This window comes from Zosterops lateralis (genome assembly GCF_965231275.1).
Source record: "Zosterops lateralis genome assembly, chromosome: 5".
NCBI lineage: Eukaryota > Metazoa > Chordata > Aves > Passeriformes > Zosteropidae > Zosterops > Zosterops lateralis.
The window spans coordinates 12,897,636-12,916,623 of record NC_139766.1 but is presented as its reverse complement, the minus strand read 5'-3'; the positions used below and the strand labels follow the sequence as shown (position 1 = coordinate 12,916,623).

Sequence of the window (18,988 nt, the reverse complement as noted above, 5' to 3'; positions counted from 1 at the left end):
AGTATTTCCACAATCATGGCCTGCACTTGATAGTGAAATGATGGCAGAAAAATAATGATTGAAGTTTTCAAAGAGGAGTGTGAGATGCACATGCATAGAGCCCATTATTTTTGAAAAGAAGTGTGTGCCAAGGCTTCTCTGACTCCATCCTTGGCTATCTTAGCAATTTTCTCCCATCTTGGCTGGACACACTGGGTGTCCCCAGCTCTGACAGGATCCCTGTGAGAGATTACTACTGATGGGATCTTCTTACTTTATGGAGTCCCTCTATAGAATTATACCATTCTGTAAAAATTATTTGGATGAAGGTTTTTTATCATGATAATATCCAGAAATGTTAGTTATGTGGCATAACTTCCAGGTTTCTATTTTCTATGGCTGGGATATAAAAAAATAATTCCTATCTCTGCCACTTTCCAGCTTCTTTTAAGTCCTTGACAAAATGTCATTGCTCGATCTTTTCTATTGAAAATAAAAAGTTTCTAGTGCTATGTTACTTGCTAACTCATTCTAAAAATATTGGATTTAGACATTAGGACATGTACTGCATTTTTTAAAACCCCCTTGTGACTTCTGTACCTGTAGTCCAGTAGACAAAACACACAACATGGTCAGAGACATAGATGAAATTGTTCCTTCCTGAGCACAGTCATTCCTCATGACAGAGCAGTCATTGTTTTTCCTCTGATTCCAACGTGCTCAGAATTAGCTTTACAGCAAGGCCATCTGCACCAGCCATCAGCATTGCTTCTGTGTAGCTGCTAAATCATACAGCTGAGATGGGTTTCTGACTATCTGGCAAACTGTCCTCCAGGATTCATGAAGTTCAAAAAGCCAGCATAGACATGCCTCATCTGTTCTGATCTTGGTCCCCACACTTGTGAAGAATAACTGGAATAAATATTCCACAGATTTATCTGTTCCACAGGACTTATCCCACGCGATGTAAAAGGTTTCATAAATGGGCTTTTGTTTCCTACAATAAAACTAGTTTCTAAAATTCTTTTCCCCAAACCAAAAGCATCTGTTTTCTCCAGCAAAGTGAAATAACAAGAAACCAAGGTAAAATGCTAAATCTAGAAATGGCAAAGCAAACCCATTGCCCACTCAGACTGTTCTGTTTCCTCCACACTCAGGACACTCTATGTGCAAACTCACTTGCAGATTTTTCCTAATAAAAAGAATTTCCTTTAGGAGGTGGAGAATGTGAGAGTCTCAGGGGCAGCTCTGCCTGGCTTGAGGTCTCTTTTGTCAGTAGGTCTCTTTTGTCCTCTCATGGCTGCTGAGAGCAGGCCCACAGTTTGAAACAGCTCCTCACATTTCTGAGGCTTCAGTTTCACCCTGACAAGCCTGACAAGACCCACCGGGGAATGCATCAGCTGCACAAAGGTGACACCATGCACTGAGCAAACAGCCAGGAGGGACAGGCAGTGTAACAGCCCCCACATGGCTCTCAAACACAGCAACTACATTTTGCAAAGCCTGATGCTAGTGCTCTGTACTGCTATAGTGGTTTTGGAGCTAGAATTTTTCCCCCTGCTCTGAATTCCCTTCCACCGACTGATATCAAATTCAAGATCCAGCATCAGAAATCAGTGCTGCAGGAACGTTACCATAATATCTGATTATTGGAAAATAAGAACCTTAAAAATCAATTCATGGCTCACACAGGCTCTTTCTCTTTACCAGAAATACTGACAAAGCCAAGATTTCACTAGAGGTTCAGTTACTGTTCTTGATGCATTCCTGTAGCGGCTGGTACAGCCTTTCTTCCTCGCTCCTGGAGAGGAGTCTGCAATGCTCACTGTCACACACTATCAATATTGCATGGATCAGTGATGAAGAGAAGGAAAACTCTTTGGTTGGTTCAGCAGAAACACTCTTAGTTCCCAGAATAATTGCCTCTGAGACTACTTATGTATCTGTACAGAACTGTCATGGAATAAATGTAACAGACCCTGTTTGAACTTATTTTCATTCTCTTTTCCCTTCAGGTTTTTTTGTTCCGTATGACTATACCCACTAGAACCACTTGTTCAGCTTTTCATCCATAGCTGGCCATTTTATTATTTATTCTTAGCCAAGAGCATTCAGCACAGGAGCAGGTACCTGCTTCAAATCCACCACAAAATCTCCATCAATCCATTCATTCTCCCTGAGCCTTTATAAAGTTGTCACAGCCTGTAGCTGCATCAGTTTAAAGGCAAGATAAGTCATTCACTGGAGAGCAGCTTCCTACAAATGATTTATTGCACTAGTGTCATTTTTGAACAGAATGGCCCAGACTGCATTTATTTTGCCATGATTACAGGAAACATGTCAAGATACTCACATTTTTTAAAAGCCTAGAACATCTGACAGAGAAGTGCTCTGGGTTTGACACCAAGGGATCAAGAATACACCAAAAAGAGAGAAATTTCACTTCTGTAACTGTCCAATATTTTAACTGAAGAGGCTGTGCACACACATTTCTTTGTGTCCTGACCTGAGTCTGCAGTTTTGAACTAGAGAGAAATACAAACCAATTGCCTTATTTTATTTTTTCTGAAACTGCAGTGCTTTGGGAGGAGGGCTTAATCTTGCTAATCTTAGCAATTTTGACAGTTATGTTGAATCGGCAACTTTTCATTCTTTGTCATTGAACTTATCCTACTACACAGCCTAAAGACAAATTTCGATATTCTTCTTCATCTAAAGAACAAAGCTGAGCTGTAAACAATTCCCTGGTGGTCCCAAGTTTGCTACTGGCTTTCATTAGATGCTTGTGATTTTCATTCTGTCCTGCCATAGTTGTTGCAGTCTTTTTCTGTTCAATATTTTATTTTCCATGCTAGCTTTTAGCCAGTCTGTTCTCTTTACTTTAGTATTTTTATATTTTGAATAAGGCATACATGCATAATTTTACATGCAGTATAATTACATTTTGGTTGATTGTACATGCCACCTTCTTTTCTAGTTATCACAGACACCAGACTGCAGTTCCTTGTTTCATTTAGGCCTGTGAGACACAGAGCAGTACTTAGAGACACAAAGTTCTCGGTTCCCATCATTCTTGACAACAGCTGCCTTGACACCTGATGAGAGAAGCTGAGACACAGAAAAGTGCTGCAATTTGTCCAAAGAGTGACAGAGGTGGAAAGAGAATCAGCATCTCCTGGTTCTTAGTCCAGTTCCCAGCCCCAAGAGTACACTGGTGAGCAGGTTTTTGTGTGCCCACAGTTACTAAACCCCTGGGGTGAAATCCTTAATGTAATTTTAATAACTGAATAAAGTGATTGATAAATTATTAAAGAGTTAAATAGCAGTTAATTATTTCCTCATTATCAGGTTAATAACCTATTGCTTACTTTGATAGTTTGAAATATATGTAGTGAATCTAGATACAGAAAATGAAAATGTCTGAAAAGGGAATACAGTGAAGCACTGCTAAAACATGTATTTCTTCAGCACTTCCAAATCCCCATATGTTGTTCCAAGAGTAGGCCTGGGAAGAAGGGAACTGGATAAAAGAAAATAATGGAAATAAATCAGCATTATTAACCACCTCTGTAGAGAGTGAAAAAATTGAGGCTGGCCAGAGGTATCTTTTGAACTCAGCATGGGCTTTATTTCTCTCCTTTTTCCACTGTTCTCCTTACATGCATACAGCTTTTGTGCCAGTTTGAGAGATTCTCAAAAAAAAATTTAAGAATTGGTGTTTTCTTGCTTCATGTTGTAATTGAGAGAATTTTTTTTCCTTTTAAATTGAGCAGTGCAGTAAATGCCTTATTTTTCAGCATTTTACAAACAAAGGAATATACAGTTCCAGGGAGAAAGTACTTGTATATCTTAGACCAATGCAATGATGCCTCAGATCTCTATAGATCCAAATTTTTTCTCACTCCACTATTTAGCAGTTTGCAAGGTTTGCCACCCACAATTTGCAACATGAGCTTCCAAGCACTGCAGTCTTTTCTCTCAATGCCTACAAACACATCAGTCTTGTACCAGTAGCTCAGATCCCAAGATGTTTCAAGTCTCAAGTCAAACTCTATTGGTCTCCTGGTAGTCTCTTGGATCTTTTTTGAAGTTCTTGTTAAAACACCCCAAACCAACAAACAAACAAAGCCATCACATCTGCTGTCTTCCATGGTGCCAAGACTGTTTGAAGAGTAAGATTCATTCACCATTCAGCTGTGCAAAAATTATAACTTTCTTAGAGTCTTTGGGTGAAAATCCATTGTCTTGATGCTTTGTTAACAGTATTTTAAGCTGCTGGTTCTCAAGCTGTTTCACTGATGTTTTAACTGGAGATGATGGACAAATTTCTCACAAGGAAAGGAATCTTCCTAAGCTAATTTGTCATGAACATTGGTGAAGCTAATTCATCTGGGGACTCATATTTTCTGTGCTATCCTCTAATAATTTACTCATACATTGACCTATAGACTCAATAGTATTCACTGAATTTCTGGTGCACTTGAAAAATTTCACCAAAAATGCTTTTGGCAATTTGTTCCTCTAATTTGTTGTTTTCAGTCTGTCTTACAGCTTTTCATTTAATGTGTCTGCCCTTTTACACAGTGTTCCTTTTTTTTTTTTTTTTTTTTTTTTTTTTTTTTTTTTTTTTGCTTTAATAGCCTCCTCTATTCATCTGTTTAATTACAGTATTTTCATGTCCCATCACATTATTTTCTGAGTATTCAATATGGTGTCTCCATATTGTTTATGCCACCTGGAAGTATTTAAGGCTTTGAAATTGACCCTTTAAATTTGATATTGATATTTGATATTCTTTTTCTTTAATATCTATTTTATAGGCATTCTATATTACTTGCAAAGTTGGGGGATTTTTTGGAGTATAGCAGATACACCTTTTATAATTGCTGTAACAAAGAGCTCTTCCATAGTGTCACTGGTGCAAAGTCTTGCTGCCCTTTTCAGGAATACTATGTCACATTTTGAGGAAAGAATCAATCAGATTTAAAAAATCCTTCAAAATATTAGCTGTTCTTGTTTAAAAAAAAAAAGGTTCCCACCACACAGCTTCCCAATGGATCTTTACATCTTTCCTGAAAGTGTTTACACAGTGTTTGGAGGAAAATACTGAATATTACATGAATCACAGTAAAATCACAGACATTGCTGTTGAGCAGAAATGCTGAGAAGCTCTTTGATAACACGGTTGGTGGGGACTGCAGGTGCTTCAAGGGCTGTTGCTGTTCTCTAGAAAATTATGTCAAAAGAAGATAATTTTGCAGTCTTTAAGCATAGGGTTTTGTTGCTGTTGTTCCTTGAAACCACTTGTGAGGCTTTGGTAACATGAAGTAATAACAAGAGGAATACTGAAAATACTTTCATTCCATGGGTTTTTTCCTCTTTTACTGGTGAAGGTTACTAATAATTTTGTAGGACAACAGAGGGGAGCAGCTGTTGCGTGCCCAGTCAACAGCCTTCATCAGCCTCCAGCTACCTGGAGGTTTTACCAGGTTACAGTCTGAGCAGAGGTGCTGAAGCCAGAGAAAGCACTCTCCTCTGCTGGCTCTTTATGACAGGCTTTAAGAGTAGGATTTGTCCAAAACCTAATTGCACATATTTAGGAGGACGCAATCATCAGTGTTTAGAGGAAATGGCAGCTATAAAGCTGAAGCAGTTAATGCAGGTGAAATGGTGCAGGAACCTGTTTTACACCCGGGAGTATGTGGCCACCCACAGGGCAGGCAGCAGCTCTTCTGTCCAACACAGCTACCTGCACATGACAGCTCTATCAATGTTTTTAACCTCTGGCAGATTAAGAAGACAGCAGGATCAAAGTGGACAGACTTCCAGCATTGACAGCAGAGCATCTCTTCAGAGCCACGAGAAGCTGCAGGATGGGAGGAACAACAATTTGCTGGGACACGGCTGCACCAGAGGCTGCAGCAGTTAGTGAGCCCTGGCCCCGCATACCCGCACCGGCAGGGCCAGGGGGGCTCCTCCCTGCACACCCCTGTTCTGCACCTCACCCCTCCTAAAGCAGCATCCCTGGCCAAGGACAAACCCACACAGCACACTGGAGAGATTTCCACATACAGCTCTGCTCTCCTCTTGACTCTGCCACTGGAAAAAATGACCATCAGCAGCAAAATACAGGTTTTTTTTAAGTAAGTGTGACTTTTGTTTTCAAAATCCTGGAAGAAAACTTGAAACCATTCATTAGGCAGCCTCTCAAAGATTGCCACATTCCTGGATATTTGCAAGAGACAAAGTTGTACTGGGGTCAGCTTTATCTTGAAGGCTTTAACATTACCCCCAACCTCTCTGTTAATTAAAATGGTCCAGTTTGAAATTTTGTGAAACTGCTGGACACAGCTGTTTCTAAGCACCTGCTGTTGAGTTTATAACAGATGTATATGATGTAAATACATTAATGTAGTGTCAAATAGGCCAAACACCAAATAATTTCATTTAAATACCATTGAAACTCATTGAAAAATTTGCAGTGTGAGTGTATTCATATTGTTCTTTAATATCGCGTGTTCTGCTGTGTAGTAAAAGGTGTGACCCTGGCCAAGTCAAAGTTTTGCTAGTGACTTTAGTGGATGCAGGATCAGACACATTAGTTATGTATAGTAACCATGGCAAAGAAAGACCTTTTTTTTTGTAACAATAAGCTGACTGAGACAGAGTTGAAAAGCAGCTTAGTAAGGAGAGCTAAAAACATTAAGAATTTGCTCAGATCCATAGCTAGGTGTTATAAAATATTAAGAAGTTACATGTGTCTCTGTTTTCATGGATCTATTCTGGATGGAATTATCTTGAATAGAATGAAACCTACTTTAGTCAAAATATTGCTGACATGAAATCCTTTAATTTTAAACAGCAGCCAAAATTCCAAACATTTATGGTATTTTACAACTTGTACATCCACATTTTGATAATAAATGCATGTTTATTCTGTCCAATTGTGCTTTTGTTATGAAGGGTTACCACCTGTAAGCAAATTTCATTTCAACTTTTTAAAACAAATAGGTTTTTGGAAGTGAAAAACATTTTATTTGAAATAATCTATTTTTACTGCTTCATTTCCATTCTATCTTTTACAAAACAAAGTTCTTTGTAATTTAATAGATTGTAAATTTTCTTTCATGTTATATGTAATTTTGCTCACAACTTTTCGCAAATACAGATTTTTATCACTCCATGAAATGATATGGTGTTCCATATCATCAATAACAAACAGTTTACAAATGTACAAAGGTAAAGATTTTATGTCTGTCATGAGCATGGTGTTGGTTTACTTGTTTAATTTGGTCATAAACTAAAATAATCATAGGATCAAGCAAATGAGGCAAAGGAGCAATTTTTTTTTCTGGTTGTAGGAGGACAGATTTCACTGCCCAAAATAAACTATTTCCTAACCATCTATCCATCGTGGGGTTTTGTTTGTTTGTTTGTTTGTTTGTTTGTTGTTTTTGTTTTGTTTTGTTTTGTTTTGTTTTGTTCTTTTTTTTCTCCTTGATATTCATTTTCATCAGGAAAGACCAAAGTAGATAAAATTAACATTATTTCTGGAAACACCTATTGTTCTATTCCAATCAAAATGCATGGGGATTTTGGACCTTGATCTGGATCTGAAAGGAAATCTTTTATTCATTTGAGTAATCTTACAGAAATTAAAGGTACTAGGTAAATATAATAAGAAGACATTTGCAGGATCCATGATGTATCAGATGATATAGACTAGAGATATGGAGTGTTTATAAGGAGAACCAGTAATTCACTGAGATTTTCCATGTAAAGTTTTCCAACTGGAAAAGCATGGTAGAAAAAGGCAATTGCACATTTGATTGTTTTTCTCTGATTACAGTTATTTTAGGGTTACTCCTCTGGGTGATTTTATACATCAACCACACAGGATGCCACTGCGGTAGCACCCTAACTGAGGCTGGGAAGGCATTTTTGAAGGAAATGTCCCAACCTTACAACCCTACTGCATTTTGGTACATATTTTAGCACCTAAATCAGATTCTTTTTGAATGATACAAAACCAGAAGATGTGTTCCAAGAGAGCATTTACTGCCATCTGCCCAGCCTTGAGCCTGTAGACCACAGGAACAGGTGAGAGAAAATCTGAGGTGGAACTTCTCAAAATGAGTCTCAGGATGTCAGGTCAGCAGAGCCTCTCCTGTTCCAGCTGTACTGCCAGCTAATGCACAAACAACCCCCAAGAAACTTGGGTTTATATAATGAAAAGCGAGTAGAATGAAAGGTCTACATAGTGTAAGATCGTCAGTAACTGCATTAAAAATTTGAGGAGTTTACTGCAGATAGAATTTAATTAGCAGTAGGATTCTACCAAATATTTGCAGTCTGATCTGTCTGTTGCTGAGTGTCTTTGCCAGTGCTTTACTAGAGCTGTTTTTGAGAGGAGTCTGGTTATTCAATAGATTGCATCTACTTGAATATATTTGCACAGAGAATTGTGCATGAATGCAAGTTCACTCAGACACTTTAATTTCACGCTTGTTGCCACACGATCATTTCTCAAACCGTATTGCTTGCAAAAAAAATGGAATCATGGCACCAATCAGCTTTATCCACAGTCCATGGCACTCCACTAACTGCAAGCTGTACCTTCTGCTGCATATAATTATCTGTGTCAACTTATTACACAGATCGGTGGATGCCCTCAGCTATACCATGGAGACCCACTATTGAATCAAAGAATCAGTGAAAGGTTGAGGTTGGAAGAGACATTCAAAGGTCACCCAGTCCAACTCCCCTGCAGTGAGCAGGGACACCTTCAACTAGATCAGGTTGCTCAGAGCCCTATCCAACATGGTCCTGAATGCTTCTAGGGATGGACCCCCAGATCTCTGGAACGCCTACACTCTTATTTCATCTTTCCTTTCAACCAACATAACTGTAAGGATACGTCTTGCCATGGGAAGCTCTGATAATGGTGCAGCAGAAAACAAAGAGAGGTTGTTTTTAATAGAATATAATTTGTGAGGACAGAACACATACAGCAAGAAAAGTAGCAAAGCCTGGGAACATGCCTGAGAAATGCTTGGTTGAGATTTGTCTCTCCTACTTGTGACATAAGAAAAATGAATTAGCCAGATCCAGGCTCAAAAATAGAGATGAAAAAGGGAAAAAATGCTTTTAGGATGTGGTGCACTTTCCCTGTCTTGATTGTCTGTTTTAGCAGATGGTTCCCCCTGTAGCTCTGCCTCTGTGGAGCACAACATCAGTGCACACAGCTCAGATGTGGACATGCACATTGTGCACTGACATTTAGTCAGATGAATCTGGTTTGTGATGACACAGATAATTTATCGAGTTGCAGTCTAATCCTTATGAAAAAATGGGATCATTTCTGATAGCATCTATTCAATGGGAGTAAGAGACATTAAGCAGTTTTCATCCTTAAGTTCTGAAGTGGTATTAGAGTAACAAGAAAATACACAAACATACTCTTGTCTTTTGTTTGAGCAGAAATGAAAACAGGGAAGTCCTAAATAAGACATAGAAGGTTTTTACAATATACTCAGAGAGATGGAGGACAAAAAGAAAGCAAGGCAGTCATAAAACCAGAAGAAACTCCTTGGGACTCATTTTTTCTATACAGCTTTATTGTATTGCAAAAGTGGACAGTGATCTTTTCTCCCAAAGTCTCATCTGATTTCTCCAAGTCATTTAAAGGATAAAAATATTTTTCTCATTTCTGCTCCAGGGAAGAGAGAAGAAGACTAACACAGCTGGAAAAGCAGTTTGCTGCTACCAGAGTTTAGTGCAATGCGTCTTGCTCAGTGGTGTTGCAGTTCTAATCACACGTGCACATTCCCACAGTATCACTCCACACTAAACTCTGCCAGATTTACCTTCTGTTCAGTTTACTCCTTCTACATTGTGTATTAAATATTGGCACAGTACTGTAAATGTTTAATTACCAACTGTCATAAAGTACAAATGGCTCCTTTCATCAGTAGCCTTGACAAAAATGATTAATGTAATATTTCCAGAAGATTTTCCTGTAGATCTGAGGGAATTGGAGGGTTGGTTGTAGGTCTTGGCACATTATTTCAAATGACAGCTAAGTACATTACAGAAGAAAAAATAGGCACTGATCCATCCATTCCAGTCATTTAGATGTTCTCTATTTGCAGGAACATGTGATCACAATTTCAAACTTATTTCTGACTGTTTAAAGTAAACCTAAATATTGGTGTAATGGGGTGTACTGAGAAGGTGAAGTTGGCTGAATCAGACCCAAAGTATTTTTCTGTTTTCCACATGGTTAGGTATGCCAATACTTCTGCTATGAAAAATGTGGCTGCCAGCCTAGGAGAAGCTTAGAGGTTTTGGGCAGGTACATTCACGGTTTTGTTGAAGCTGGAAAGTAAGGAGATACTCAAAGCATATTAATTAAAAAAGCTACAGGTTTAATAGGCTGCTTCTGGTAGCCTCACTGCTCTAGCACCTGGCCCAAGAGGAGACCTGGAACAAACCACTGCCCTGCAAGAAATCTCCATTATTTCTACATTTGATGCAGATTTCATCCATGAAAAAGTGATGCAGATTCTATGCAGACTCTGATTAAGAAGCAAAGGAAGGAAAGACTCTCCCCTGTCAGCAGTGCTGGGCTGCTCAGACTCTGCCTTCTGGTGCAGCAAAAGGGGCAACAGCTTATAGCCCCTGAAACAGCTGCAGTCATCAGTCCTGCTGGGGAAAGCAGGAATTGCTTTTTCTTATACATCCATTGCAGTTCAGTCCCTTAGCATACGCTACCAACACGCCCTGTGATAAATTTTGAGTGAGAGATAATGTAAAGCTTTTAGAGATCCTTCTTCTGCCACACAAAACCTTCCATGATAGATTGGTGTGATTTTTAAAGAGGAGATTCATGATTTTTCTTCTGGAAAGCATACTAGTAGCTAAATGACTAATTTCTTACTCACATTGTGCTTCATCATCTCAGCTTTCATCAGAGTAGTTATTTCTGTTTATTTGTATTTTAGTGATTGAATCAGCTATGCTCTGGCTAGCAGGGAAAAATGTTTTGGTTTTTTTAGCCTTCATTTAGCAATGCAAATGAGCTTCCTATAATCATGTTTGTGAGCAAACACACACTACAATCAGGACCTCAATAATGACTGATATTAGCTATGCTCTATACATCAATGAAATTGGCTCAGAGTCACAAACTCCTCTTTTTTGTCCCTTTTAATTGGAAAGGAGCAATATATGTAATCAATTAAACCATTTTTTTCAAAATTGCCCAACTGTCCTCATGAGTCTTACCAAAAAATCAAAATTATAATATAGGGCAGAGAGCTTTGCTGTTCGATGTCTATGGGTTTCTTTAAGTCCATTATAAATAATAAAGCAGGCATATAAAAACTACTGTAACTTTCTATATCCATTAAGAGAAACACAACTGAGAACAATCGCAAAGTACAAACCCTTCTAAAATGTATGCCCATGAATACAGTTATGTAAAACCAGTGCACTTTAAATGGAATTAGATTTAGCCACAGACACTTTCATGGGCAAAACTATGTTAGAACTAGTGCTCTTGAGAATTTTTTGTTTCTCACTATCCATTGTTTTGATGTGTGCTACAATAGAGCCCTAGAATTTTCCCACAGTGATAATTTTGTACTTGAAAAATCCCTCTTGGAAGAGTACTATACAATTTAAATAGGACTTTTCTACACAGTTTTGTAGTGACTATAATATTCTCCAACCTCCATGCAAAGGTATTGAGGCAATTTTGTTGTGTTTAATTAGTAATGGGAGAATGCTCTAAGTCTGCTCTAAGTTCTGAATCCTATCATGATAAATGCTATATGCACACATTAAGGTAAGTCAGACACCTCTGCAATGAATTTACAATTTGAACTAGCTTTGTAAGACAATACCTTGAAACCAGGGATAAACTAGAAAAAGTATTTGGGGCAACAGGCAACATTGAAATCGGCTTAACAAATGCAATGAGCACCCATATAATGCAGATTCATGGATTATTTTCTACATTCAATTATGTTCAACATCTCCTTTAAGGCCATAAATTTCCCATTTATATCTGAACACTCTGGCATTGTAATCTTGGAGAGTACAGGAATGGCTGGCAGACCCTGCTGCAGTGACACCAGCAGCTGTGACCTGTGCCTCATCCTCAGCCCAGCTCAGGCCAGCAGGTGCACACAAGGCTACTTCTGCTGAGGAGAAGATCACTGCATCTGCAGAATCCACCTGCAGGCAGATGTGGAGAGCTGAAAAGAAGTATGTAAACATGGTGAGAGCTTTCAACAGAGCTGGTTTGCTGTTTCTGCACCCTCTTGTCAAGACCCTGCATGGTTCTCCATAAATCCTGCCTTCCCCATGGTCTGGCAGGGCACTCACTGCTCCAGGTGTGGGGTGCAAACATCTGCATGTGAGCACTGCAGCACAGAAATCCACCCCTGCTCCACAACATTCTGACTGACAGAACAATTACAGCCCTTCCCAAGTCCAGCCAAATGCCACCCCCAGACACATCCCTGCCTCAACCATGACCTGTCATCCAAAACACCTGGCTTTCCACCCCTATTACTGTTGAGTCACAAACTCCAGGAATTAAAGGTCTTGGAAATGCTCAGAGTCTGCTGAAGCCCCACCAAGTCTCACCAGGGTGTTTCAAAGTGTTTCCTGTAGCCAGCATTCCTCTCACTTCATTATTGAGCTTAATGTTATATTTTCTGAGGTACACATTAATACTGAACAGCCAATAAAATAAAGTAAGACTGCTTGTCTTGTGTTTTAACATACATTTTAAAGAGATTTCTGAAATGTTTTCCCCATCTTATAGGCACAGCTATTTGAGTAAGTGTCATACCTTCTTTTTATTTTTTTGCAAATGGGAGGCATAACCACACAGTGTGGGCAGAAATCAGAGAAAATGTATGTAATTGACAGCGTGCTCTCAGACTTCAGTACTAACTTTCATTACCTTCTTCTCATTATTTTCTTCAAGATTAACTATCTGCTAAAGATTGTAGCAGCAATATTGAATCCTACAGGTCAAATTGTGGGAACTACATCTTAAAAATAATACCATTTCATATAATTTTGTCCCACTTTTCCTTTTTATTTTGAAGACGAATAGGTCCAGACAATAAGCCTTTTCTGGATCCTTCATTACTTCATATTACCCTCACTGTAATTTGTGTCCTCTTTAAAAACAAACATTCCCCTGGTAACACACACCACAAACATATTTCTCTGTTTTTCCCTCACAATATTTTCAGTTTTCCCACACAAATGAAGATTTCTGTGTCTCTAAGACATTGTGCTGTCCCTCTCTGGGAAAATCTTCTGTGTGAATTATGTTGAGTGTATATAATTGGCCTGTAAACTGTAAGTAATTGATATGAAGTTGCATTATCATATTTAAAATGCATGAAGTTGGTAATACTTCACACTATCATGTTTCATAATATTGTAGGATCTTGGGGAAATTGGAGTTAAAGTTTTTTTGTTTTTTTTTAAGTGTGTGTGTGCACAACATCTAAATACACAGCAAAGCTCTGGGTATTTTATCGCACAGCTTTAGCATGTTTATACTACAGCAATGTGTTTAACTCCCTGAACCTGCTCTTTTCCACCTTGAATGTGTCAATAGTGATTTTCACCTTCCACTCCAAAGTGCTACCATTCTTCTTGGTAGGACCAAGGTTATTGGTTTACTGAGACAGTATCTATAGCAGGGACACAGCCCTGCTGCTCTTGAAGAGCATACATATGTATGAACCAATTATTTGACTGTATTTTTCTCCTTGAAGAAGGAATATTTATTTGTACTGGCTGAGAAGACCAAATTAAATCTTCTCCATTTGGTACACTTCAAAAATAATTTTCTCACTTCCTATCAACTGTTTAAATCAGCTCATAAATGAATGTTGTGAGATTTAAAAGGTGCTGAAAATATGCTCGTGTTTTTCTTGAAGACATTTATTCCAAAACTCATTCCATTAAAATAATGCAGTCATCCTTCTGATCTTTTACACTGTGATATGCTCATTATATGGCATATACATATTAATCTATAATTAAAAGGGGTGGCTGTGAGAGATAGTTCATTTGCCCCATGTTCATCAACAGCTTTGGAATATATATCCCTTTACAAATGACAAGCCACACCTACAGGAAAACATACATAGGATAACAGTTATTACATGGAAAACAGATTTTTCCTGTCCATGGGTAGCAGAAGCCTCAATCTTCCAAGGTAAATAATGTGTCAAAGTATAATGAGACATAATGCAGACACATCTACAAGTGTGTTCAAAAATAAAATCTTGCTTTCTCTCCAGGGATTTGAGAGCTGCAGATTTCCTGCTGGAAAAGTTAGAAATATATTTAGAGTGGGCTGGAGAGAAGGGAGTGCTTCTAGGAGACAGAAAAAACACCCAGGCCCAGTATTTGGAATCTAATAATATTCTGTTGTTAAAATGTAGCTTCCAAAAAAAGGGTGTTTTGCTTAATATAAGCCAGCAAGACTGGCTTATATTAAGTAAAAAAAGCATTTAAACACATTTGTGTTGCTCCAGCCATAGTTTATTGTTACTTGGATATACTTTATTGATAGCAAAAGAGGTTTTTGCAGCATGATGAGCTTTCTCTCATGCTATCAGATAAATTTCTATCTGTTTACATCTGAATTTAATGAAGATTTTTAAACTTCCCTTCTGCGTCTCTCCATTTTTTCCAGCTTTCAATGCCCAAGTGTTTAAGAATTCCTCTCAAGAAATTCCAGTTAACTCTGAACTGAGCATCTCTGTTTCCCACCATGTCTTGTCTTCAAGTAAAATAACTTTTTTTTAATATTTAATGACAGTAATTTTTGTACTTCAAAGAAAGGTCTTCTCTAACCATACTGTGTGGGAGAAGGGAATACGGGTGACCTTGCCCCTGATAAGTAACAGCTGTGTTAACTACCCAATTCAGCCTTGTCCCCGATGACTCACAGCTGTATCCAATAAAGGTAAGTGTGATAAAAGTGAGTGGCTTAGCTGGTGGGAGGAGGACGATTGTGGAGGCGGAGCTTTGGTCATTATGGAGAAGGGTTTTGGGGAGAGAGACTCACTGCTGTAAGGTCTGTCTGGGTCTGCAGTTAAAGCCTGTTGCTGGAACCCACAGTCACAGTCTATCTAGGGAAAAGCCTGCAGTCAGAGTCTGCAAACTAGTACCTGAAGTCATAGTTCAGCAGGAAATAACCAGCAGTTAGAGGCTGCAAGGGAAACCTACAGGAGGAGCTTGCTGCAGCCAGAGTAAGTGAATGGTTGGAATCAGGGTGGCTAGGCTGTAAAGAGGAATAAGCCCTCCTGTTTATCACAGCATGAAAAGGGTCCTCTGGAAAAAGGACTGTTTTCATGCTGTGATAAACAAGAAGTCTGTGTCTTGGCTCGTTTCTACCTGCTGCTGCAACAGCAATCATTTGTGCTGTAGGAATGTGAGGTCATCTGTGGCAGTCCTTCTTAGAAACAGGCTTAGCTGGGTCCTTCTGGATCTTCTGGATGCAGAATTATGAGGTAGCCCTAATGAGGGATTTGAGTGGCTAAAATATTCAAGTGCCATAAATTTAGATGCCTGAGGCACAGAGCCCAGGGAAATCCAGAACCTTGTACTTAGAGCCTGCCTTTTACTTCCCAGGGAGACCTCACAGCTCTGCAGGGCCCAAACAGCTGTGTCAGACATACAGAGCTCACCACTAACATGTCCTAGGCACTGGGACATGTCTACAAGCCCTACCTTTCCTGAAGGAATGAGGTCTCCATCTAGCTCAACTCTACAGCTGTCCTAGTGATAATATATTCCTACACCAGCAATTACCAGGACAGCTTAACATTGAGAAAATTAATCCAGAAAATTCAAAACCTTTCATTTGAAACTTTCCAAAGCCCAGGGAACTTAAAATATGTACTTCCTGGAGAGAGGGCCTCATGGGAGAAAGAAATAGGTTTTGGGGGTTTTTTGGTTTGGTGGGTTGTTTTGTTGTGTGTTTTTTTTTTTCCACAGTGTCTGAGGAATCCCAGATTATTTTACAAGTCTTCAATTCAGGGGGGAAATGCTATGAAAGAAAACATGATGTCCTTTTATAGAGGACTGTAAAGATGAGCACAATGAGTGCTGTACACAACATAAAATTAAGGAAAAATCTCAAATACATTCTGTTCAAGTATCACGTCTATATCACTTGCTCTCAAGATCAACTACAGGACAAAGAGTTACTGCTCTCTAATCAGTATTCATATGAAAGTGTTCAAACTGTAACTCAGAATCCTGGGAGACTGGGATACTTCTCAGTTCCTTCCTTTTAAAATGAGAATGAATTCCATTTCAGTGGTAGCTTTGATGTATTTCAGGCATTTTTTCCACATCAGTTGGAAGAAAATTATTTCCTTCAACATATCTTAACGTCTGTATGTTTTTGATTTTGTCTTTCGTTAGATGACAAACATTTTCTTAGAAGTCAAACATTTTTCTAGGTAAGTACAACCATTTTATGAAAGCACATTGAAAACATATCCTGAAGTGAGACTTGGTTTTGAATTTATGTTACTCAAAATACAACTACATTGAATGATCCTTTTTGTTGGATGAAGAATATGGCCTAGTGGATGCAGTGAGTTTGAAAATAGGGTTTTTGACAAAAAATACAAATGGGAAGAGCCTTCATTAACACTCATGCAGAAATTTGTTTTGCCAAAAGAACAGAAATGTGTGTCAGAGAGAAGATGGGGTGCATAAGGCTAAGAAAATTCATTTCATGTGCTGCAAAAACAAATTGGCACATGAACACCATTCAGCCAGCCTGTGAAGTAGTCCATCCAGAAACTTAGAGGAAAAAGAGGAATGTGTAGTGACCCAACATAAGGAGCACTATGTCCTTTTCCTTTTATCAAGAAATCATGTTACTGAAAAGGTCTTTCCACTCTAAAGGAAGCAAGGGAAGTCACTAGTGCTATTATCGATCCATTTCCATTGGAAGATCAAAGCAGCAACATAAAAGCAAGTGTCAGCTGAAGCATTTTCTTCCACTTTCAAAGTAAAAGGTAAAAGCTGCTGAATGGAAATCTATCAGAATTATTTCTTCTGATATGTTGATGGTAATTATCCTGACTGATATTAACCTCATTAAATAGCCATCAGTGCCTGCTAGATAAGTGAGGAGTCCCTTCCCCCAGCCCATCTGAAGTAAAGGTGGCCAGTAATGAAAATGTCAAGTCTTTTACTTTCTGCTAAGCATGAACAGAGGTATAGACAAACTAAATGTGAACAAATGCATAGGAAAACATCACTTATACTGGAAATAGTTTTGGTCTCTTGCCTACCACTTCATATTTTAGCCACTCCTTGATTGATGTTTTATCCAAGTCTGGTATATAACTCAAATTGATTTATTTTCAAGAGATATAGCTTTCTCCATTCACCCCTTACTGAGAAGGAAGATGGAGAACTGTATCTTGCTATAATTCTCTTTAAGGAATCTGACTTCAATTTAACACCTTTCTCACCTGCTGTCCCCAACACAGCAAACTGATGCAAAGAAATCATCACAGCACAGTTTGGGCTTTTTTGCAAAGGCACAGTCCAACACACATAGCACCTGAGCACAACCCCAAGTTAACACTGTCTAAAGATTCATGTAAAATCCAGGGCCAGAGAAAAACATCTCTCTGTCCATGCTTAAGGGCCTTTCCTAGGGACTGGATTAGACAGTCCTCAGGCAGAGGAGAGCACCAAACAAACTCCTCACAGTTTGTGAGGTCGCTGATCGTGGAGTTGTTGAAAGAGAAACACCATCTTCACTTTAGAGGAAAGGTTTTAAAAGGAAAGGTCTCACCTGCATGGTAGAAACAAATGCTCTTGCTTACTTGCACCCCAGTGCCACAAACCTTGAAGGAGAAACACATATTAATGGGGTCCTGAGGCCATCAAAGCCTGTGGAAGGTACTCACTGCTCAGGTGAAGTTCTCTGAAGCACTCACATACTTCAGAAATGTCATGAATGCACATGAGTTTTGAATAAAAAAAAAAAGCAGAAAAGAAATGAAGCTTGCTCATCTTTGATTTCATCCTCTGTCAAGACTGGATGTTCCTAGTTTTCCCTTTATTTGTTTAGGACCATGTATTATTTTAATAGCTACCATTTGGTCTCAAAAAACCCAAGAAAAACCATTTGTCAAAACCAGCAATTCCCAGGCTGTAAATGCCATGGGACTTTGGTACTCTGCCACAGAACAACATTCCACTTCATTAATGTATACTGCTGGGAAAGAGAAACTACAGACAAAAGCAGAGCCTTGTGTCCCTCCCAAGGCAGCAGATGTAACAACAAAACTACACTGGCAAAATCCCACGAAACTATTGCACAATAAGGTGTGAGAGTCCTGTGTCTTGTGAAAATGAGCAGTTGATAGACAGTGATTTGGAGCAATTTTCTCCTGAGTAATCAGTGGCCACTTCACCACAGGGGTAGAGAGTGGCTGTGCCTCTGCTCAGGGAGAAGTGGCTCCACAGGCAGCTGGAAAAAGGGATCAGGCACCCAGCTTTGATGTGACAGGAAATGAGCACTGTGCTGGCTGATGCCATCAGTAAAGCAGGAGTACAGGATTTTTCATTCTCATACTCTTCTAATCAACGTGTGGATTCGGCAGGAAGAGAAGCAAAAGAAATCCCGATTTTCTAATCTTCCTTCAAGGTGACTTCATGAGGTTTAGAGTGTAAGTATTGAGAGTCTTTTAAGTATATCCATGTTAAGATTAACTTCTTACAGTCCTATATTTTATAAAAGTATTCAGCACATGTCTTCTTCTAATTTTGATTCCATTTCTGAAAAAATATTCCACCTTTTAATCTTGCTTTATTACACAGTTTTATCAAAGGTGAGACATGCACAAGGAAAGTAGCCCACAAGGAGGAAACACTCCTGGGCACTGCCAGTGTTCCAGTGGACATTGAACTGGACAATTGCATGACC

General features: G+C 38.9%; 1 protein-coding gene across 1 annotated transcript in view; it reads left to right on the top strand.

The window, feature by feature from the left end:
- The window catches only part of STK32B (serine/threonine kinase 32B), a 156,068-nt gene extending 149,157 nt beyond the window's left edge, over window positions 1-6,911 (top strand). Inside the window, exon 12 of the mRNA XM_083860796.1 lies at window positions 5,770-6,911. Within this exon, the coding sequence (XP_083716922.1) occupies window positions 5,770-5,908 (139 nt within the window). The 3' untranslated portion in view covers window positions 5,909-6,911. The remainder of the gene's footprint in view (window positions 1-5,769) is intronic.
- Window positions 6,912-18,988: the final 12,077 nt, after the last annotated feature.